At 36.0% G+C, this 24,092-nt stretch overlaps 2 protein-coding genes across 3 annotated transcripts; one reads left to right on the forward strand and one right to left on the reverse strand.

Annotated features, from left to right (window-relative positions):
* Positions 1 to 210: 210 nt before the first annotated feature.
* On the forward strand, positions 211 to 15,576 carry LOC144450716 (nucleolar protein 58-like). 2 transcript variants are annotated; one of them, XM_078141383.1, is made up of 14 exons: positions 211 to 273; positions 1,484 to 1,560; positions 2,596 to 2,648; positions 4,210 to 4,334; positions 5,121 to 5,257; positions 5,373 to 5,437; positions 5,891 to 6,025; positions 6,852 to 6,997; positions 7,737 to 7,863; positions 8,334 to 8,497; positions 9,184 to 9,318; positions 10,296 to 10,608; positions 11,520 to 11,611; positions 12,574 to 15,576. In XM_078141383.1, the coding sequence occupies exons 1-14, from the start codon at positions 229 to 231 to the stop codon at positions 12,640 to 12,642; spliced, it is 1,683 nt and encodes a 560-aa protein (XP_077997509.1). In that variant the 5' UTR covers positions 211 to 228; the 3' UTR covers positions 12,643 to 15,576. The 2 variants fall into 2 exon arrangements, with proteins under 2 accessions (XP_077997509.1, XP_077997510.1); XM_078141384.1 differs by having other exon boundaries at positions 11,523 to 11,611.
* A 238-nt stretch (positions 15,577 to 15,814) lies between these two features.
* On the reverse strand, positions 15,815 to 18,518 carry LOC144451015 (uncharacterized). The gene is made up of 3 exons (XM_078141774.1): positions 18,378 to 18,518; positions 16,459 to 16,585; positions 15,815 to 15,883 (listed from the first exon to the last, which is right to left on the reverse strand). Exons 1-3 carry the CDS (start codon positions 18,516 to 18,518, stop codon positions 15,822 to 15,824), a joined length of 330 nt encoding a protein of 109 aa, XP_077997900.1. The 3' UTR covers positions 15,815 to 15,821.
* Positions 18,519 to 24,092: the final 5,574 nt, after the last annotated feature.

A 24,092-nucleotide genomic window follows, 5' to 3' on the forward strand; every position in this document is an offset into this window, starting at 1 on the left:
AGTTGCTAATGTATTTGGTTTTGTTTCACAATTTTCTCTTCCATGCTGATAAAGTATGCGACATATATTCTGCTCGTGGACAAATTTAGTAGATACATATGTACATATACATCCTTACTTTCTCACAGCCATTTAATGTGTGACCCTTGACCTACAATTTGAATCCTGGGAGATGTACGTAATGCTCATGCGCAATTCTATTTACGCCTCGTGGTTGGAGTTTTCAAAATGTTGGTGTTATTCGAAACACCGGCAGGCTTTGCCATTTTCAAGGTATGTTACATGCCAGTTTATTATTCCTTCAATTTCTTATGTTACTGTGCACACTTTCAGCAATGGTGAAGTCGTTTGGTTATCTCCTTCATGCAGTTTTAGCATCGAATCCACAGAAGCGGCCCACATGTTCCCAATGGGGTGCGCCATGTTGGACGCTCAGGGCTTCATATGTAAACTTCTCACGTTATTACCCCTTCTATCAAAATGACATTGGGTGTTACACTGCGTTTCACGCTTTGCTATGGAACACATATATCAGTCATTGCAATGTTTTTTGTTCGTTGAACAAATCTTTGAAAATGGAGATAATTTAGTACCCCTGGGCCAATGTGCGACAGACAAAATTTACATATTTCCCCACGTGCGAGTCAAGGCTAGGCTACCCCGTTGAATGTACATGTGGCAAGAACGATATCTTCCGAGGATATCTTGGAAACTAAACTTGCTCATGTAAGACGGTTAGTGGTTTTTATGACTACTTGTCGATGGTATAACCTGTGAATGTACGGAGACATGCTGGCATAATTCTGTTCAGATGTTCAAGAATTTGTCTACACGTGTACACCAATATGCTATCAATGAACGATTCGCATTCATTATTGAGAGTCATAGGCTACCGATTAGATTAAAATAATTTAATGGAAAGAAACATAATTATTCTCAAGTTACTTTGTCAAGATTATCTTGTGCAAGTTGAAAGATGGGTTTGTGAGAATTACCAACTGTGTCTCGACTGTTACCATCTCTTAGATAATGTGAGTCCCATGGTTGTGGGATGACCACACTAACTTATCAGTTGAGTAGATATTGGAAATGTGCCATTCTTTCATTCAGGACAGACTTCTGAGACAACAGTTTTTGTTGCTCAGATTCGATTCTAATCCGACAATGGCCATTTTAACCTCTCGCAGTCAAAAAGCTATCCATACTGGGACTGTACATCTGTGGATGCAATTGCAACTTATGGCTGCAATAATTGTACCATTTGTTGTGATTTTCCATCAATTACACTGATGTTACAGGAATTGTAGCGTTCATTTCCAGTTAAACATCAGAACAAAAAAAAAGCACAGAAAACAAAGAATCAACCCAAAACTGAAACGAATGGTACAGTTATTGCAGCTAGTTGCTTTAGAGTCTTTCAGTGTAAGAATTCTTTTTTTGATTGACAGATTAAACTAAGACTCTTAATTTTTTTTGTTTTCAGCTCCTTAATGAGAAGAAATTGAAGGAAGTGGATAATCTGTACAAAGATTTCCAGACAGCAGAAGGAGCCAGTAAAGTGTAAGTATTTACTATAAACCTGGAATTTTTGCTAAAGACTTATTTTCACTGAATTTTGCTGGAAAACAAACACAAGAATAAGTAGTGACAGGAGTGCCTTCTTGTACACACCAGTGTGCCCTCTAATGATAGCCAACTTTTGTTGTTGTGAGTCAAAATGTTAAAAACTGGCATTTCTTGTGAGTCACCACAGAGAAAGAGAGAGGAGAACACCAAATTTTGGTGCATCTCTAGAAATTGTGTGCATCAGTAGCACGTCAAATTGGCATACTGATGTACCAGTTTGGTAATTAGTAAAAGTTAGTCTTTGAGAACTTGGAAGACTGCAAAATGACAACATATTCTAGTAGTGAAAATATGCAACTCTACAGTATGTTTGCAATGAAGTGATTTCCCTAAATAGACACTGGGGACCTAACCACAGATAATATCTGAATGTGAACTAGCACTGCTACGAACAAGATCAGATAGCGTGTATGTATGAAATCAGTTGCACTTGAGCTAGTATTCAGTAACACGTTGTTAGTCTTACTACAGAGTCATTGTTGTGGGCACTCCTTTCAGACTTTCTTGTCTGGATAACTTGCCACTCAAAATACTTCAAACTTACAAATCAATGTTTCCAAGAAATATTTGGATGGGAACAGCTGACTTGGGGATCCCTGGGTTATGTCCTGAATTCTACTGACCGGAAATTTGTACAGTGTGGTCACCAGTTGGACTGAATTACAGTTACTTTGGAATAGTAAATTTGAAGTGTTTGTTAGATCTAGTCTAAACTTTGATCACCAAAGCATTGCAGCGAAAACATGTCTGTTCAGCAAGCGCCGCTGCGGTCAAAGTGGAATGACCTTTCAGTAAATGTGCAAGGAGATTCGATAGCTGCAAACTTTTCCACTTTCTGTTACCTCTGTTTTGTACATCACCTGACATGTTGAGTTTGAAGTTTGCAGCTTTATGAGGAAATGAATGGTATCCCCAAAACACAAACCATACATGTGATATCTCAATATTTCCCATCTTCTTCATTTGCAGAGTGAAACTTAAACAGTTTGAAAAATTTAAAGACACAACAGAAGCCTTGGCAGGTAAGTTGACCTTTGACCTGTTGTATTTTGTAAGGTGGGTGTTAAGAAGGTGGTGCAGTGACAAGTCGTCAAATTTCAAACATTCTGGCAAGAATTATGAGCCCTCAACCATGACATAGTAGTTCCACAAGAAGGTAAATCTTTGATGTGCTGGTATTTTTGGTGGAGAGCCACCACCACCCCTATCAATCTGATTGAAATCCGATGCAGTGTACACATCGCGGTTTCTTTTCGGCTGTTGCATTTAGTCGTTTGTTCTTTTGTGAGTGCTCATTACGTACATCTGACACACTACCATAGGTTTTCCTAAGCCACACAAGCGCGCTGAGAGAATTCACTCAACCAATGAAAACTCATAACGTGCCGAAACATACGGGTACAGTACTTCAGAGCGCTCTGTTCGAAAAGAGCATGAGAACAGAGTGCAGACGATGTTATCGTGATTGTTTGGTGGTTCTCTTTGTTTAAATTTTAAATATTGTATTGTTATATTGACGGATTCTGGTTGACTACTCGTAAGTACGAGGTTGGGTTCAGGAAATCCTATGGTGTTGTGTCAGATGGATGTAACAAGCACTCGCAAAAGAACAAACAACAGCCAAAAAGAAATTGTGATGTGTACACTACATCAGCTTTTAAACAGATTGCACCCCCTATAGTCTTGACTCTCCACAAAAGAAATTAATAATGTAGTGTATTATTATGTGCATATATCTGTGTTAACCACCAATGTGTTGAAATTATATGTAAGTACACCATATTGTGAATGAGAGAAGGTGATGACTGTGACCATGGCGACTATGGTGATGTCAGACAGATGTACTGCACAGCCACATTTGTAATAGGTGTGTTGTCACAAGTTTTCTAGTCTCCAAATACAAATAGCGATGAAATGCTCAATATTGATAACTCGGTATTTCCATAGTAACCACTTGCAGTCATTACCACTCTGTATTATCAGTGATGATATCAACGGTCCTCGTCTGTATGTTAGTGATGACGATCATTTGATATCTGAGATAATACTTATCATTCCTAGGTTGTGAATTTCAAGGTGTGCAACTTTGATGTATTATTTCTGCTGAAACCCAAGATGCATTGTGCCACGGCAAAGAGACCGTATAAAGCCACAAAATCAAGTTGATGTTTCTCTGAAACTACTAGTAATTGTTGATGTAAAATCATGAAATAACTCTCCAGAACCTATAGTTTATGAACATGTCTCTCTTTCCTGGAGTGGTTTTCCCCTTTAACAAAAACACTGATCCAGTGATGGTGTTTTTATTAAAGGTGGTAAGTAGGTAATTCTATCTGAGTTCCCCAACCATTTTACCAGGGTTCCCCACCAAAATTACAGTATCTCAGGTATCAGAAAATATGCCAGTTTTATCAGATTTCTTTGTTTCTGTTACTGTGATTCTTTGCCAACACAAAGATATAGCAAGGAAATGATAGCGAATGGGGAGAGGGTATATAGAATGTAACAGGAGAGTTAACAAGTACACAAATTCAACTCAGAAATTATCAGTCACCCTCATGTTTTATTCCTGTGTCTTTACAGCTGCAACAGCGTCAGTTGAGGGCAAGATGTCCAAGGGTTTGAAGAAAGTTATGAAGAAACTAGTCGCCAAGGATGCACATGCAGAATTAGCCGTCGCTGATACTAAACTAGGGAATGCTATAAAGGTAAGATTTGAACACTAAATTATGTGTTGCTGTGGTCATGAAAGATATGTACTGTGTCATGCTAACAGATACCATATTAGGCTGAACATATCTTGGTGTGGTAGTGTCTCTGTGACCATCAAAAAAGCGAGTTTCTTTTCAATGAGTTTGTGAATTTGTAACATGTTTATTTGTAGTGTTGACAAAGGGTGGTAAGTAGGTAAAATCTACTAGGGTTCCCATGTCATTTTACCTGGGTTCCCAAAGAAAATTATTATAGACTTTAAAGGAAAACCCTGCCATGTTTACCCCTTTGTTACTGGGGTTCCGCAACCTTAGGAATGTGCGCTATGTGAAATGTACTTGTAAGGTCTGTTATAGTGTATAGAAACCTGCATGAAGAGCTCACATTTGCCGTCCACTGGGCAATATATTTTTTTATGTCTGTGTACATTCTTCTTCATATTATCAAAATGATTGTCAGAATACTACATTAGAATTCTGCCAGTAGTGATTGTCATGTACGGCCCAGTCTGTAGGATACGGCTAGTGCTTCAGTTTGGTTCAAAAATTACATCTAAAACACATGTAAATCTGGTTTATGCCCCTCACCACCCCCACCCCACCCCTTGATTTGTCCAACACTGTGATGTTATCAATGATGATCTCAACGGTCCTCGTCTGTATGTCAGTGATGAGTATCATAAAATTTGAATCTGAGATAAATGCACTCAAGATTATTCCGTCAATATTTTTGGTTGAATCTATAGTGAATAATCACATCTGTCATCATTATTTTGCCCACAGGAAAAATTTAACATTACATGTGTACACAACACAGCAATTCAAGAGTTGATGAGAGGTATCAGGTCACAGATGAACAGTCTTATTACAGGGTTACCAGAAAAAGAAATGAGTGCGATGGCATTAGGTTTAGCTCACAGGTAAGAAAGATTTCTTTTTGTAACAACTCGCTAGTCTGAAAATTTAATTTAGCTGGAAATTTAAATCTCCTGTTTTTGAATATTTATGATATATTTTTGTTTTTTCTGTCAACAGTTTATCAAGATACAAATTGAAGTTCAGTCCTGATAAAGTTGATACCATGATAGTCCAAGCTATATGTAAGTATATACATAAAACATTAATGGTAATGATGTAGAACAGTGGACCACTTGTTATAAAGACACACATTTATGTTGAAGCTAGGGAGTCAGTTAGGATGAGGCTCCCCAAGATGGACACATTTTGTATTGTCGTCCATGACTAGCCAGTCAGTATTCATTTGCCAATCAATAATATTCAATGCCTTGTTTTAGTGGAGAATTTTACTTCAGTTCTTTATACCGTTAGCTGCAATTTCAAAGGAGACATCAAGATTCAAAGAATGAGTATTTCTGTGGCCTTGCAATATTACGCTACACTCAAAAATGTTTGTTGTGTAATCTTCATGTACCATTTTTACAAGAAATATGCAGTATTTATGTTTTTAGACATCAGGAGTGTATATACACAGTTATTAAAATATCTTTCATTTTTTATTGTCTCATAAATTACTTTCTTGTGTCATTTTACAGCACTACTAGATGACTTAGATAAAGAACTTAACAATTACATAATGAGAGCTAGAGAATGGTATGGCTGGCATTTCCCTGAAATGGGCAAGGTTGTCAGCGACAATTTAGCATTTGCTAGAACTGTGAAAAAAATTGGTAAGTGTTTTTTAAAATACAATTAATCTCTTGTGAGCCGTATATCTTGAACAGCAGTTTCACCGTAAGTGTGACGAATTCAGTGGTTTATCACGATGTGGAGAAAGTGGAATACTGTACATGTCAACATTGAAATTTTTCGCTTATTTTGCTGGAAAACAAAAATGTAAAAATAAGTAGTGACTGAAATGCCTTCGTGTATATAGAAAAAAGTACCACTCTGGTAATAAGTAAAATTTGTCTTTGAGAACTAGCTGAAGACAGCGTAAACGTAATATTTTCTTACTCTTAGCGATGAAAATATCTAGGTTTACATATAAATAACAAGGTAATTTGCATATTGGTTTGCATAGTGATCAGCATATAATATGTATATGTCTTTAACACATACACATATAAATAACAAGGTAATTTGCATATTGGTTTGCATAGTGATCAGCATATAATATGTATATGTCTTTAACACATACACATATAAATAACAAGGTAATTTGCATATTGGTTTGCATAGTGATCAGCATATAATATGTATATGTCTTTAACACATACACATATGTACATTGAGGATCAGCCATTTCTGTTCATGTGAAAGTATTATTATGATTTTGTCTTTAAAAGATTACTAAAGCTCAAGGATGGTAGAACATTTTTGAAGCACAGTAGAAATCTGCCAAGCTTTGGGGGCTAGATGGCAAGGATGGTGTTTGCATCATGCTTTATAGTGGGGGTAGAACACTGGTCAACTTGAAGCCATATGTGTGGTGTATGTAAAGTAGGAGATAATATGATAAAAATGTGTAACTATCATCTTCAAATTTGATTACAGGTGATAGAACAAATACAGCAACCACAGATCTGTCAGACATACTTCCTGAAGAAGTTGAAGAAGAAGTAAAAAGAGTAGCGGAAACCTCCATGGGAACTGAAGTATCAGAAGATGATATAATGAATATATTATACCTTTGTGAACAGGTGATCATTTACATTTGTCACATTGGAGTTTGATTCTGTATACACAGTTCCTCTTTAGACTGACTATGTGTGCAAGGTAATGAGTCGGTTTGTCATCACAGTGCCGAAGGTTTTTGGCATCAAAATGATATTGTGCCACATTTTGTCATAGAGCAGTACTGAAAGTTTTTCGGCATGATAGTGTGGAACTTATTTGTTCACGACAAGGCACAAATCAAACTGAACATTGAATGTGACTCGTCTGTCAAGGGTCACATAACTTGGAATGATTGTCCAAGAGAAATATCGAGGGGATTTTAGATTGATTTTGTCAAGTGTAGAAAATTACTGGATATTTGATTCACTGTGTCATCGATGATGATTGGCTTTGTGTTGTTTATCTGAATTCAAGATGTCGAATTATAGCTTTCGTCACTACCTCTTCTGAGATGAACACGGTGAACAAATAATTTCCAAATTCTGCATGGATCATTTGTTGAAAATTGTATTGTGTAAAACATGTATTGATATGCAATACAAGGTACTAAACTAATTTAGTCTTGGATATGCACTTTGGGGCCAAATATAGCTGAAAGGTGAGGAGTACCTATGTCTGGGTGCAGCGCCCTCAGTCTCAGCATTTGGTCATTATTAGAATGGCCTAAAGGGTCTAGCAGCCAGACTAGGTGTAATTTTGAAAGGGACCATTTTAATGTTGTATAATTTCTCTAAAAAAATATACTTTGTGAAATGTTTGCAGGTAATAGAAATCTCCGAATATAGAGCCCAGCTGTATGACTATCTCAAAAACAGAATGTTAGCAATTGCACCAAATCTTACAATTATGGTTGGAGAGCTTGTTGGAGCGAGACTTATTTCACATGCTGGTAAGTGTATTATTAATTTTCAGCCCTTAGAGTCGGGACTATTACAGTGGGCTTTGTCTGTGCGTCTGTAATCCGTAACTTCTCTTGCATGCAATATCATATTTCTTTAAAACTTAGCACAAAGGTGACATCCTATGATACACTTTCATGCCTTTCAACAAAGATTCTAATATTATTTTAAGTTTTCAATTGAAAGATTATATTCACTGTGTTATCGATGACGATAAAAGCTTGTTGTTGATCTGAATTCAGATGTTGATTTCAAAGCTTTCGTCACTACCTCTTCTGAGATAAACACAGTAAAGTGATATTACATTGCATTTATCAATGTAATCCCAAACTGGCCCGAGTCCCAGCAGTGACGTTTCATTTACTGCAGTCTTGTCAAGCCAACAGTTTTATTGTGTACAAGTAGTGAGTTATATTGAAGTGTTAATGTGTGTATATGTATGTCTGTTCTTACATTTTAGGTTCACTGCTAAATTTGGCCAAGCACCCGTCTTCCACAGTACAGATATTAGGTGCAGAGAAGGCACTCTTCAGAGCTTTGAAAACTAAGAAGGATACTCCCAAATATGGTTTGATTTATCACGCCACGCTTGTTGGACAAACAGGTGCCAAAAACAAAGGAAAGGTAAGCTGTGCAACTAAAAAAGTGGGCTTGACCTCTGACCAGGCCATATGTTTGGTGATATTTGTTTACTCCAATACCCCAAGTATCACAGTGTCTGTGTTATCAATGATGATCTCAACGGTCCTCGTCTGTATGTCAGTGATGATTTCTTTGTATCTTCTGAGATAACACAACTTAAGATTCCTACATGTATGAACTACTGATAATCGTAACAGTTTGAGCAATTACTAAAAATCAACTAAATATTTTGTTTGCCATCCTTGAATTTTCTCAAAACCTACCAGACAGACATGTACAGATTAAAATAATCCTATCTTAATTTTTTTGTTGGTTGCCACTTACCACTGTGGTGTTGAGGTTTGATAAAGTTTACTACATTGTAAAGAAGAATGTCATTCAGTTTCACTACTTAACAACAAAGGTTTTCCTCAAGCACTTTGGTTTCCTCTCGTATTAACTATGAATCCACAAGGGTCTTCTCTCACTGAATTTCTTGGGAGACAAGTTTATAAAAACCTAAAAAGTCTATCCTGTATACGAAGAGATTATTATAATAATGTAAAATTAATTATGGTGTGTAAAGGCATTTTATTTAACAAAATATCGTCACAAAGCGTTGCATCGCAGACTAAATCCTAGTGGAATGCGAGTTGATGTTAGTTATGTCTCTGTCGTACTCCCACTAGATGTCACGTATGCTGGCAGCCAAGACAGCTCTAGCTATTAGGTATGACGCATTAGGTGAAGATGGCAGTGCTGAGATGGGACAAGAAAACAGAGCCAAGTTAGAAGCAAGGTTGCGACTGATGGAGCAACAAGGTGTAAGTATAACATTACTTGCTTTGTTAAGAGATATGTTGCCACCGAGGGCAGATGTCATCAATTTTGATGAGATCGTCTATGTAAATTGTGAAAGTATGCAATCCATCAGTTGTGTTTTTCTGCATTAGAGGACATGTGTAAAGTCTACCAAAATTTTGACACTACCCTACTGTCGTTACCAGAACTTTAAAATCTTGAGTAGAATTAAAAAATAACAAACTTACCTGTTCTTTCAAGAGCATCACATCAGCATGCATGTTTCTTATTTATTTATTCAACTTTATTTAAAGAGGGTAGCCCAGTTGGCCGAGGCCAATCTTCCCTGGGGCCCTCTGAATAAAATAGTACAAAAACAAACTATACAAAAAGGACACAATAAATAGCAAAAGTGTCACAATAATCGTGTAGACTGTAATAGTATGTCCTGTTGTTCAACCCTGTTAGTATGCCAGGAATGTTGTATCTTACAGACTGGAAATCACGTAATTGTCAGAAATTCCGATACAATTATTTTGTAACACCATTGCTGATGTTGTCAATGATGACTACTCACACCTCTTGTCAGAAGACAACCAATGTCTACTGATTGACAACATATATGACAATCTCTGAGATAACAGACAGCAGTGGTTGTAAACTTACGGGATGATTGCACCTTGTTATGGGATGGTCACACAAGGTCAATAAGCAAAGTTTGTTTATTTAGGCCAAAATACCCCTCTTTTTCCCCTACTTGAACGTTCATAAGTTTACTAATAGAATGCTACATGTTAAAACAATTGAATTCAATATTAGTGTTACATTATAACTTCAGGAATTTCTGTTATGAGTTTATCACTCATCAGATTTCTGACCAATTTTACCTCCATGATAATTCATAGGTCAATAGAGGTTGCAGTGTATGTCTTGACTTCATTCAATCCTGTCAAATATCAGAAGAGATAAAGTTTATTATTGATTTGCTTATTCCATTTAGCAAAGAAGAATAAGTGGTACTGGAAAACAAGCAGCGAAATTTGACAAGTACCAGAACAAAAGTGAAGTCTTTACGTACGATGAGGGTATGGACTCTACCATCCCAACGGCACCAAAAAAGAGAAAAATAGAAGAGTTAGACGACACGACGGAAGCATCGCCAGCTGAACATAAATCTAAGAAGGTGAAAGCTGATCCGGAAGAAGCGACGGAAGAAACACCAAAGAAGAAAAAGAAAAAGAAGAAAGACAAAGGAAAAGAAGAAAGTGATGAAACGCCAGCAAAGAAAACAAAAGAAGATTCACCAGAAATAGGTAGGTATTTAATGTTTAGAGAAATTGTTAAGTATAAATTCAAGATGTGATTCAAAAGAGAAGCCATATGGAGAGGGCTTATCTTCAGCATTGTATAAATACAGCTAAAATGATGTAGGCTTGGTGTTTCACTTGTGTGACATGACATTTAATACACACCCTCAGACAACTTCTAATGCAAAAGAGGGGGGGGGGGGCTGTAGAAGTAGTCAAGTTGAAATGTTGATTATCAGTTAGAAAATAAACAATTGCAGCCATTAAAATCATCAAGTTCATGTGTAACGTTTTCATTAGAAGCCTGTTTTTACTGGTGTGAAAGAATAGCAATGCTTATCAGTGTTCAATGTGATTAGGCAAAGGAGATCCTGCTGTGTTTATTATGTCTCTGTTATTGTTAGTCTAGAGTTGAAATATGTCTAGCTCTGTGTCAAAAACGTAATGTCCCGTGAGTGAAATACCAAGCCTACATCATTTTAGCTATATTTCCTTCACACACTTGGTAAATATATACACACACATACGTTATTTGTGTTAGCGTTTATGTAAAAATGCTTGTCATATTTGCAACACTTTTCCAAACTAGAACGTTGATGGCCAGATATTGCTTACCTGCTGTCTAAACTGTGTAGTTTTGTGCATCTTGAAGTTGTGGTGCATAATTTTGGACAGTTTTGATAACATAATTGTTAGTGCACACCCAATAGTATGTTATGTTTATGGTCATTGTGTTGCATCAGGGGGTAGGATAGAGTCGATAGTCTCATATTGCAACAAGTAAATCAGCTCCTAAGACTGGAATGATATAAAAACCTGTTGGTCACCATTTGCTAACCATTTCACACATTCATAACCATGACAACAATTTGCCTTTCACCAAAGTTTATTTATTGTTTTCTTTTTTTTTCATCAAGAAGAAACGCCCAAGAAAGAAAAGAAGAAAAAGAAGAAACATAAAGAGGCCGAGGAATCTACATCAGTAGCTGAAACATCTCTTACAGAAACAGTAAGTTTTGATAACATCACTAGATTTCTAAAATTGATGAATTTAGAAGTGCAAAGAAAAATGTTAGTTTTTTGTTGTTTGGAAATCTAGAAGGTAAAAAGTACAGGAGTATATTTCAAGATAGGCAGTTGACCGATTTCTTTGGGATGATTGCGCAATGTCACACAAATGCAATAAATGAACTTCGTTCATGGGATGGTGTCAATGCAAATGCTGAACTTCAGTTTCACACTCCTTACCAAATTTCAAAAACTTTCACACCTGGTTCTGTATTTACTACTGAGATGTTGATAAATTGATGAAAATGTACTTTTAATGTCTTTACCGTGGTGTGTGGCCATTACAATTTTCACCATAGTTTTATCTGATGTATAAGTGCGTTGAGGCGGGTTGTTCTAAATGAACAAGGTACTATCTATGGGAGCTAGTGTGACATTGTGCAATTATCCCTTAGTGTCTATGTCTGTTATCAGTGAGTATCACATCAATTTCTGAGATAACAGCAAAGTTTATTTACAGTGTCATGATAAATAGAACAGACAAAGAATAATTATGGGTTTCACGGACTGAGATTGTATGATGGAAGGGGTCGGTAAGATGTACTACTGAGGTCCACAGAACCCATATCCAGGCTGTGAAGGGTTTATCATACAAATCACATACAAATATTAAAAAGATCGAGAGAAAAATCAAAATAACAGGTAACGAGTGCAGAACTTCCAATATTTGGGCAATGTGTGCCACTCTCCATTGTAGTACATAGAAAGAGATATACTGGGTATATGATAATGATGTATACTTGCTTTCCACTTGGTAACAAAATTTAATATAGTTAGACAATTATATATTATAATTTCTGTGTAAACCCTGCCAAATAAGTTTGGTACAAAGATCAGAGTGAACTCGCTGTGTTCTCTACAACCACCTTTCATAAACTTTATTTGATTTCTTGTATTTTTCAGCCAAGTACAGACAAAAAGAAGAAGAAGAAAAAGAAGAAAGAAAAGGAAAAAGAAGACTCATCAGATTAAGACAAACAGTAGAGTAAATAGTTTTAGTATTCCTTTTAAACATAAAATCATGTTGGAAAATCAGTTGCAGAGAATGGACTGCCCAAGTAAACTACTGTATATTTTTACAATACATACCAAGCCTAGAATGAAAATGAGTTTATATAGATGTTGCTAGATTACATGTATTGGATTACATAGTTTGTCTCTACATTTACTATGGTTGGGATTAGGGTGCCCACTATATTAGCAGCCATCTTGTTCCTGTACTTATGACTGAATCAAGTTAAACTCTTGTCACGTGTACACATGTCATTTCAAGATTGTCCATGAATTAAAATCACAGTCTAGCTACACATGTTTCAACTATATTGGAAGGAAAGCTAACACCATCCTTTTTCATTTTTACTGCAAATTAAACGTCCGTCACTTGTTATAATAAATGTGGAGCAAATCATTGGGGGGTTCTCACTTATCCAGTTTAGTCAATCATGTATAATAGGGGTGGGGTTAGACTTATCATTTGTGTCTGAAACAAAATTCCATAAGTGTATTTAGTTTCCTAGATACGGAGGGGGTCCACCTAAATGATGGCTATATATCTAATGACTGATCTGTGTTGGGTACAAAAATTCATAGTGAATGGAGTCCCAAATCCAGCTTATTAGTTTTACTACTTTATGTCATCTCAGAGTTGTAGTCTGAACATAGTATATGTAATGTAGCAACAACCATATAAACATTTTTGTTGGAGGCCAAGTTGTAAGTATTGCGATGACTTAATAGAGGCCAAATATTTGTATTATTTTTATAGTTTGAAAAAATATATTGCTCACAGAATTTGAGTCCTGCCTAAATTATGTACTTGAAAAGATCTCAAATAGCTTATGTATGCGTGTTATTTTGATACATAAAGATTGTAGAATTTCACCACCACATGGGGCATTATTTAAAAAATATGTTGCATACTCTTTTGTTGGAAGAGCTATCGAAGTAATGGGAACTGGTACAAGAAGGCATTGCAGTTGATAGTATTTACAAACACTGCCATCTTAACCCTTTCACCACCAGTACCCGGTATACCGGGACGCGCTAGGGCGCCCACCAGTACCCGGTATACCGGGACGCCAAAGTTCATTCACCTATCTTGCCGTAAAACCGTTCAAAGGCAGCAATTGCTGCAAAATTTGCTGCCATAACTAGTTCCACACATGCGTATTAGCCTTGTTTATATTGCCTGCCATTTTGAATGTATGATAGTGAACGGTATCGAGAGCTACGATCCAAATGACGAGCGATCGTAATTTTATGTGCGTTTTTCGCCCACAAGATCGAATTTAAACATGGCGGATATAATTAACGGCTCTCATAACATGGTCTACGATATAAATTATGTCACTGTCTTTGAATATTTCGACTGAATTTGACTCGAAATACATCATTGAATACAAGTATTTAGCTGTGGGAACACATTGTACTTGTGTGTAAGCATCAAATTCCCGCTAAGTCCGTATGAGCTGCCGGCGGCAGTTTACGGTTGAATTTTTGAATGTCGGCAAATTTACGCAATCTTGTGACAGGTACCGACTCCCATACTAACGTTTTGGTTGTAATTTTTGGCTATAAAATGGATTATTTTGGTTTTATTTCTTTTGTTACATCTCAGTAATGACTTGTATTTGTACTAGCTCAGCGTGTAAAGGTCAGTGGAGGGAAATTTATGCACGATACGGGCGATTTTACGAATCGGATTTTTTATGTGCGTTTTTCAACGTAAAATTCAAATTTCAACATCGCCGAAGCAAAATCTGTCTCCCCTAACGTAACTTACAATGTAAATAACGGTGCTGTTCGTAGAAATTTCCACTCAATTTTGACTATGAATACGATGTTTTATACAAGGAGATGGCTGCGTGAACTCGATGCAGTATATGGAAGGATCAGATTATCGCAACGTAACTTCAAAGTCCCGACTGCATATTTGGTTTTGTGGGTACAGCATGTTGGCAAAAAGCGCCACTTTGGCGTCCCGATTTGGACTCGTATACTACCAACTTGTGGGCATTTTTTACTGATTTTGAGCATAAATTTGGTGATAATTTTTTGTTGTTCTGTCAAATAATGATATATAATTACACAAACTAATTTTCTGAAGGTATTGGTGCAACGACTTCAGGTATTTTTGTCCCTTTCATTGTCGGTGCGGGACCGACTAATTGCATCGTAATCAGATTAGAGAGCCGTTATTTTTTTCCGTTCAAATTTAATACGACTGAAAATAACATTTTCTGCCAAATTTTCGCCGATTTTGACCATTTAACCAGTATACATAATTTTGTAGAAACATAAATGTTGGTATTTTGAATTTAGTTTGTTATATAAATGTTTTGTTTATTTGTGACATGTCAATAATTAAACAACACAGGTTTTTTTTACCAATATTTTCTTATTTTAACCCAAATTTCAGTTGTGAATGTGATATTTGAATCTGATTATTTGTAAGTATGATATAGACAATTTATTTTCCAGTAAAATGATACCTAATTTTCAAAGATTGGGCAATTCTAAGGATTTTTGTATCAATTTGATTGCATACCACTCACTCTCACTTTATGTTAGTGAGGGGGCTGGTGGAGCACAAACAATCCCATGAGGCCAATGGTGGTGAAAGAGTTAAGGTGAACTGTAGATCCTAGCTTCCAGTGGTCAAGGGCACCCCTCCATATATTTATATCTTATAAGTTTGGCTTTACATTTGTGCCTCACCCATATTCATAATAAACAACATAGAAAAATATTATTCAAACATGTTTACCGTACTTGAGAGATGTATCCATTCCACTGTACTTAGTGTGTACATTTCAAATGTCGTCACCGACGAGATATTGTAATGCAGCTGGTAAATATTCCATTATTATCATCAACCTATTATACTAATTTTTAAATAAAATAAAGATAAAATATACATGAATTGATTTTGGCTGTTTCTCTTGATTTCCCCACCCATATATGTCTTTGTCTGTCCATGGACCCATTTCTATCTATATATTTCTTATAAAATAACTTTAACACTGAGTTTTGAAAGACATCTTATCTGTCATGTTTACCAGGCCCCCTCAAAGGTGTATGTACTAAAAAAAAATTGCAAGTCTGGCATGGTAGAAACGTCTGACCTTTAGAGACTGCAACAACTTCTCACATCATAATGATTGGCTGGATTCTTTAGTCAAGTTCATAGCAGTACTTGTCTGGTTTTTGCCACCTGAAGAAGTAAAAGTAAGAATCAACATTTATAGCAAATGTATTATTGACCGAGTTCCAATTAGAAAGAACAATATTTTTATCTCTCACAAGGATTTTGTTTTGTTACATAAAATACACAAATCAACACTTGGTTGGAACAGGGAAGATTCAAACACAAAACTGTTCATTTGTGTTCACTGTGGTGTTTTATGTAGTTTTCAACAAAATATCTCTCTGGTTTGGTATTTCATAGACTGATAATGGTTATAATTAAAATAGATTTGGTATCTAAATTATAATCTAGTACAGATGAAAATTTGAAGTTTCCTTAGGTTCTCCCCAAGTGCCATTCATTAGCATGCATGATCTAGAATTGTGTCACCATGGTAACAGTCACAGATTTTGGCTCCCTGGATGAATAATAAATATACCGTTGTACCACCCAAGTGAGTCTTAAAAGTTATTAGCCCCTGAGTAAGTAGCAAATGATATACACGTGTCACCTAAGTGAGTCGTATATATTTTCACCATGTAAAAAAGTCTTATAAAAGATGGTGTCAATCTATGGAATCGGTACAACTCGAAATATCTTACTTTTGGTACCTTGAAGCACTCCAACCACGACAGCTATAACTATAGCAGCCAGTAGAAGACCCAATAACAGTGTGAGCAGCTTTCTCCTTGCCAAGTCAACATACGTACGGTTATGTGTTTCAGTGTCCTGCAAGTAATCAAATCGGGAAACCTTATATGCATTGTCCAGTTCAGCCTTATCAGGCACCTGATTGGGCGGCACATTAATCTTATCTTACTATAAATTTGGCAGTCAAAAGTCAAAAAGTTTGCCCATTTCCAAAAATTTAAATTTGTGTCTAACTTCCTATGACCAATCTATTAATGTAGAATGCATTTTGGGAAAAAGCTCTTTGAATTTTTGTAATCAATTTGTTCAAGAAAATTCCACCCTATTAAAATCACTTTAAAAAAAAGGGGGGAGGGGGGAGGGGGTCATACAAATTTTTGAAGTAGAGGTCAAACTGTCACTTTAGAATCCAATATGGCCACCAAATACTTTGTTGACTGAAAAAGAACAGATTGGCAATTTTCTTGCAAACAATATAGTATTTCGAAAGAGCAAGCTTTCATATGACAAAGATTGGAGAGAATTGATTTTCAGGGATATTTGTCCCAAGGTTCTTACTTAAAGTGTGTTATTAAAATTTAAACAGCCGAGACCTGGTGGGTTCGAACCAAGGCTGCAGAGGTAAGAGGCGTATGAGCTATACGAGCTAACTGCTTGGCCACCCTAATGCATTCTACCTTAGTGCAAAACCTAGCTTGAATATGAATGGTATATAGTGTACAAGAAAGACAATACTGAGTGGAAACCCCACAATCAGGAATCATTAAAGGGGCACAAGCTGAATTTTTATATATTTTGGGGGATGTATTTTTTCTGCATTTTGAAAGGTACTCCAAGTATTTTATTGGTGTACACTTAACCATCACTTTCATTTGGCTAAACCAAAAGCTGGTACTAGGATATAACTTATAAATGATCCAATGACGTAAATTATGATATGTATCAAAAAATGTAGAGGAACTCCCTTCTATGCACTAAACTGTTCCAAGAATGCCAGAACTCAAATTGTGATGTCATAGAAAGTATGCATCGACATTGACATTATACTAGAACATAAAATCGAAAGTTTTGTAAGTATTTTCACATCAGCATATAAACTCAGCTTGTGCCACTTTAATAAGCATGTTACACTCACATAACAGTAACATGTGATATTCCCTATTGAAAACAAATCCTGTCCTTTTTAGTAACGCTAAGATAATGCTAATGTAAGTACAAAAACAATCCATCCCCAAAAACATATAATTCAGCTTGTGCCCCTTTAATGATTCTACATTTGGGATTCCTGTCTTACACAATTCTACACTCTTTCAGCATAAAGCTAGTCCACTCTGGTTCATATTAGGCCATCCTTGTGAGACCTAGGTATGTGTACTCTGTTCTAATTCCTACACATGGATTAAAGGGAAACATTACGCCAAGAAATAAATGTATTTACATAAACTTTAGGTTCTGAAAAGTCTTAGGAAGGTCTACTAAATGTGTATTATCTTCTCAAAAATATTCATGAATATTAATGATTCATCTTATGTGTATGTGATTGCCAAGTCCCATGATGCAACAGTGGAGGTGAAAAATTGTTTCAATTTGATGGCAATCACGTGAAATATATGTGATGTGAAATCATGAAATGACTCTCCAAGATCTAAAGTTTATTGAAATAAATTTATTTCCTAGAGTACTATTTCCCTTTAATGGTTTTAGTACAACAATGTTTAGAGTCTGGCCCTAGTCATATCCGCACCTTACTCCTTGATTATAAATATTTCATCCATAATATTAAAGTTGTGTTTTTGAATAAAAAGTTATTGAATATATTTTGTACATCAAAGTTAAAAGTCATCTTGAAATCCATAAATCTACTACTTACCACCCTCTGTATACTTGGTTCATCCCCGGTATCAAAGACAGCACTCAGTGATTTATGAATACAGGGGTCAAAGGGCACTACTTTTCTTGTATCCGGTACAGTTCTGGATGATGTCACTTCCGGTTTGACAGCTGATGACATAATACTGTTATGGTAATTAGCTGTGATGTCAGAAGGTTTTTGGACCAATCAGGGACATCATGTTTACAGTTGATCTCAACCAAGTCAATGAATCATGAACTCTGAGAATAAAAAAAGAACACAAGAAGAACCACTATAAATTAATACACTAAAACTGTCAATTTTACTTTGTCCTATATATATACAACAAGAGATGTTATTCACAAATATTTTTTTTTGTTCAGCCAAGGAATATATGAGAAACCCACAAGGCTTTGTCATAATGAGTCACTAGATGAGTAGTGATATTTTTGGTCTAAAATGAAGAAAATTGTTGGGGAATAATATGCTTCTAATCACAAAAAAATGGTGATTAAATGTGACATTTCGATCACTGCAGAACCTGTGACACAGACCAGGGTTGTCATGACAACTTAGTTTTCATATTTATTGCAATTTTTGAAAGAAATAACTTGGCTTGTACATGGTACAATAAATGTTATTCATTAGCTCAATACATGCAAGAAGGCGAGTAATATCACCTAATTTATTTTTGGTACCTTAAAAATTTGAAATGATAATTTGGTATCAGTTGTACTTCACAATCTCTGAATTATTTTATACATAAATTGTTTAAGTTGACTTCTATTATTCAAGCACATCAAATAAATTTTATCAGTTTATCAGAATCAGTGGAGTGGATCTGTACATATATGGAAGGATGGATTGACATAGACAGACAGACAGATGGACGGATGGACATAGAAAAACAAATAGAACATTGATATTACATGCATAAATTAAAACAAATGGAACATTGGTATGACATGCATAAATGGAACATTGATATTACATCATGCATAAATTAAAACAATACAATGTTGAGATGACATCACATACTAGTACTTATAAACTATTACATATAACGCTGATATAACATCACATATAAATTAAAACAAATGGAATATTGATATGGCATGTTCTTATACACAACAAATAAAATGTTTATATGCGGGTCAAAAATAAACCTCAGACCACTATTTCCGTTTATTAGTCTGAGCATAAGCTAGACAAATGGAATGTTGACATGACATCACACAGCAGAACGTTGATATGACATCATATTTGTATGTGGGTAGTACTGTATTCTCAGTGATAATAGAAACCTATATGTAGCCAATATGTTGAATAAAGACAGAAATTTCAATAGAAAACGTATTATTGATCATAAACAAGTTGAAATGTGTGGTTTGATTTGAATGTTTTACGGTTTCATTATTTCATTGTATACACACATTTCCCTATCAAATTTTGATAAACGTTACATTATAAACAGAAGGGCCAATTTGACCTTTCATTTGACCCACTTCTTCGGTTGAGAGGTATTGCTTAGGGACGAGTGCACAATGTCGCAATAGCTTGAAATAAACGAACTTCGTTTAGAACCCCCCCCCCCCCAAACGAACCTTCACAAGTGCGACATCGACCCCCTCCCCTAAACGAACCTTCACAAGTGCGACATTGACACATTTATATGATGAAAACCATGATGATGAAAATTGTAGCAGTCACACCACTACGATTGATGCAATGTAAAAAACACATGACGGTAAAGATATTACATTACGTAAAATGCTAACAGAAACCCAACACTGTTCTATCACAACAGAAGTAAATTTTCATCAACGTTTCAACATCTCAGTAGTAAACACAGAACATGTTTTTATCACTGAAGGTGTGGACGTTTTCTAAATATGGTTAAAATGCGAACATAAAGAGTTTAGCCATCGTGACGCCAGACCCTTTCCCCACTAAACGAAGTCCCTTCTAGTAGTTCTATATGTAATAGCTTCTTTCACATTAACACGCTCGCGATATCACTCATCCATTTGATAAATAATCTCTCTCAAATTGATGCAACAAATTTATGAAAATCAATTGAATCCCCAGATATTTATTTTGATTTTGAGTAATTAGAAATAGCCTCTTTATCGAGGCTTCAGATTTCAGCACGAAAAAAAATACCTTGAAAGCGAAATTTGTGATCCATGCGTTTAGGCGGGAAACATTTAGTACGGAAAATTGCATGAAAACGAATTTAGTCTTCGTTCATTGAAATTATGTTTGTCGTATATAGTGTAATCATAACATTAACAGTATTCTGTAGAATTCCGCTCTTTACGTCAACTTTGAGCGTCAGAAAAAATAGACTAGAGAACACCGTACCAATTTGTAACTGCGTCGGCCGTGTCGGTCCCCTCTCTTACTTTTGACGAGATTATGATATTTGTCGTCTTGTTTACTGAATCATCAAATGTTCATGTTTTACCTGAAATTCCGTGACCTCGTAAAATGTATGGCCCGAATCGACCTACTGGAGAACGTCGGGTCGATGATGCGGTATGATTATTAAGCTTATATTTTCCCTCGATGATGAAAATAGATGTCGGCATTGAGCAAGAAATCAGAGTTTTATGTATTGAATAAATTTGATCACGATTGACTTCATACATTTACACATAGTAGGAGGTAAACAGTTGTACATGATGGAACGGGTGCCATTTTTATTTACAATTATTAGGGACGTCGTGTCAAAATTATAATAATATATTTCAGTAGATTACAGCGCCCTCAACGTTGCGTATCCCAATAACTGTGATCTCGAATTTGTTCAAAGCTTGTGTTAGTTTACTAGTATTTATATTTACTGTCGGCGACGTACATGGGGTATACAGCTTATGAAACAATTCCACAAGCTGAGTATCATATTAATGTAAAGCTTTTTTAAGGTGGAAATACTTGCACGAAACCTCAGTGAACATAATGTAGTATTATGTAAGTTAGCGGCAAAGGCTACCCCCCCCCATTACTTTGTTGCATTAAAAAAATCATAAAAAATTACAGCAAATTAAACATCCTTCTTGATACAATGTCGACGCATGCCTAGCCTAGCTAGCCTGCACAGTAGGGATTTCCTCAACAAACGTACGGTACACTAAATGATGACGTCATCATATCCATTGCAAATGACGTACGCGTATGACGGCTGCTGATCATGTAATAACTCACTTTTACAATACATATACCCACTAGCAATACAAACCACAGCTAAATAGATTTTCAACAGTAAAAATAAAGGTACAAATGACTATAAAGTGAATAGGAACCTGTCAATGAGGAGAACGTGTCATTCTCCACTTGCCATGCCAGTCAACTCATCAAAGGCAAACTCGACACACTCTCTAAAACTTCAACACCAAACAGGCAGAGACTAGAGTAAGGGTATATCTCCGCATACTACGGTCTGAGTACATATAAAGCGCGCGGTTTTGACGACCCCCCCCCCCCTTTTTTTAGACTAAAGTAAGTAGACTAGACTTTTGACTCCTATTATTGTAAGCATTAGGTACATGTTTGCCCACTGTTTAATCTCAGATACATTTTGGGAAAACGCGGCAAGTTTCCGAGTTTCAATTTTTCCCCCAGATTTTCCGAAAACGTACTTCCGAGGTTGCCGAATTATTATGGCCGAATATGATTTTTTTGTGAGGCTTTTGAAACCTATTTAAAGGCATGATGAACACATTTGACCCTTAGTTTTTGAATGAATTGTACACTTTCGACCCCTTTTTATAGCGCATATGACCGAGTGTAATTTGAACACGCCAGGGCCAGGTAAACACCGCTTACCCAGCCAAGTAACTTCACTCTCCGGACACCCTAACCGTTTTAATAGTTCAATTATTTGTAAAGGGACGTTTATAATAATGAACAGGAATATAACCGAGAAGATAACAAGTGAACTCTACTTATCTGTATCGTAGACGCAATACTGGTTGTCGCGTACGTAGATAACACCGTACCGTGCAAGTCACTGTCGTTGTCGTTGCTGTGATGGCCACGTGTACAACTATGTGGAACTTCAGTGTCAGTTGTACGTACGTCAAACTGAACATCACAGGTCACGTGATGAAAGCAGTGAATATGATTTGCGGTTAGAAACTAAAGATGAATTGGATTGGTCGAAATATTGGACACAGGTGCATGGAATCATGACTAAATATACATGAGAATTGAAATGCATATTCATGAACACAACAAGAACGTCACTCAAATATACACAAAAGGGACACCACATGGCACAGCAAACATGTAAAAACCCAATCGCATACTGATAAGGTGGAAAGAGAATCATATTAGTTATTGATTGAGTATTGAGACAATCCTCCTGAGACCCTCTGACAATGTAGGATAAAGATTCAACAAGATGTCTTTCATCATTCAATGACAAAGTATACAACATGTACAAAGTCAGAAGAGATATGAAGAGAACAATTTTTTGTCTGTTTCGGTCACAGTCAGTCAGTCAGTCAGTCAATCAATCAATCAATCAATCAAATGTTAAAGACATTAACTAACTAACTCACCCACTCTGTCAAATTCTAGGCATGCCTAGCTCCTCTGCTACTGTGTTATGTTCACCCATTTATGTCACTAAAGTCCAAAGTTTCATGACGAATGTGAACAGAATGGGAGTGTTGTCATTCCTTTCGACCATCCCACACAACATTGATAAATGTTCAATATGAATTCTAGTTATGTGAGAAATGTATGCTGTTTTCTTAACTGTGGTGACCTCTTTACATGACCCTGGATACAGTTCACTGACCCATCAATCAAAAGAGGGCCAAGTATAGACAAAATATGGGAATTGACTAAAATTGCCAAAGTCATGGGTAACACAATACTATTATATAATTATTGATTCAAGACTCTGTATTTTTGATACTTGCTTTTACAAGTACAGGCTAAGCGATTTAGGGTCATAACTTGATTAACATTTCTCGTAAACTAAGGGTGGTCAAATTACACATAACAGGGAATGGGGAATGTAAGACCTGTCTCAAAGAAATTGAAGATACATACTTTTTTAGATACAAATCACTTACTGGTGTGAGATACTCTTTTATATTGATTTAAATCTATATTTAAACTTCATGAGTTTGAAGAATGCAATATCATCAACACATTTAATTCTGGATTCAATTTCAGATTTTATGTTTTTTTAGTAACTTTTTTATGGAACATAAACAAAGACATGGGGGTATATCTAAGCTGATAAAGTAATTTATAACAGATTTATGGGAGAAAAGAAAAACATGTTTTATACAGAACTTTCTTGTATCTGTAATTGTGTTTTTTAGTTCTGCAGTTTCTTTTGAAGTCTTTCTTGTATGTGTTTCTTGTCAATTCAAAGGGCAATAATATTATAACTAATAAAACCAGAGTACATTTTTTCCCTCTGCACGGGGACTTCCTGTAAAGGGGCTAGTACTTGTCTAGTGACTGGTAGTGACAAGGCCCCTTAGATCACTTGTATTTTCCTTGGCTAAATAAAGAAAAATATTGGGGAATAATACCCAATTGTCAGCCAGTCAGTTTTTTGATTGTTAGAGTGGGTGAAGGGAATGCATGCTACGGTGATACTTTAATAGACTGGCAGATTTTTTAAGTCTCAAAACCTTCAAATATTTTGAATTTGAACTGAAAATGTTGTCTAGCACTGCTTATCTCAGTTACTTGTAGTCTTCCAAT

This window comes from Glandiceps talaboti, chromosome 20 (assembly GCF_964340395.1).
Source record: "Glandiceps talaboti chromosome 20, keGlaTala1.1, whole genome shotgun sequence".
NCBI classification, from domain to species: Eukaryota; Metazoa; Hemichordata; class Enteropneusta; family Spengelidae; genus Glandiceps; species Glandiceps talaboti.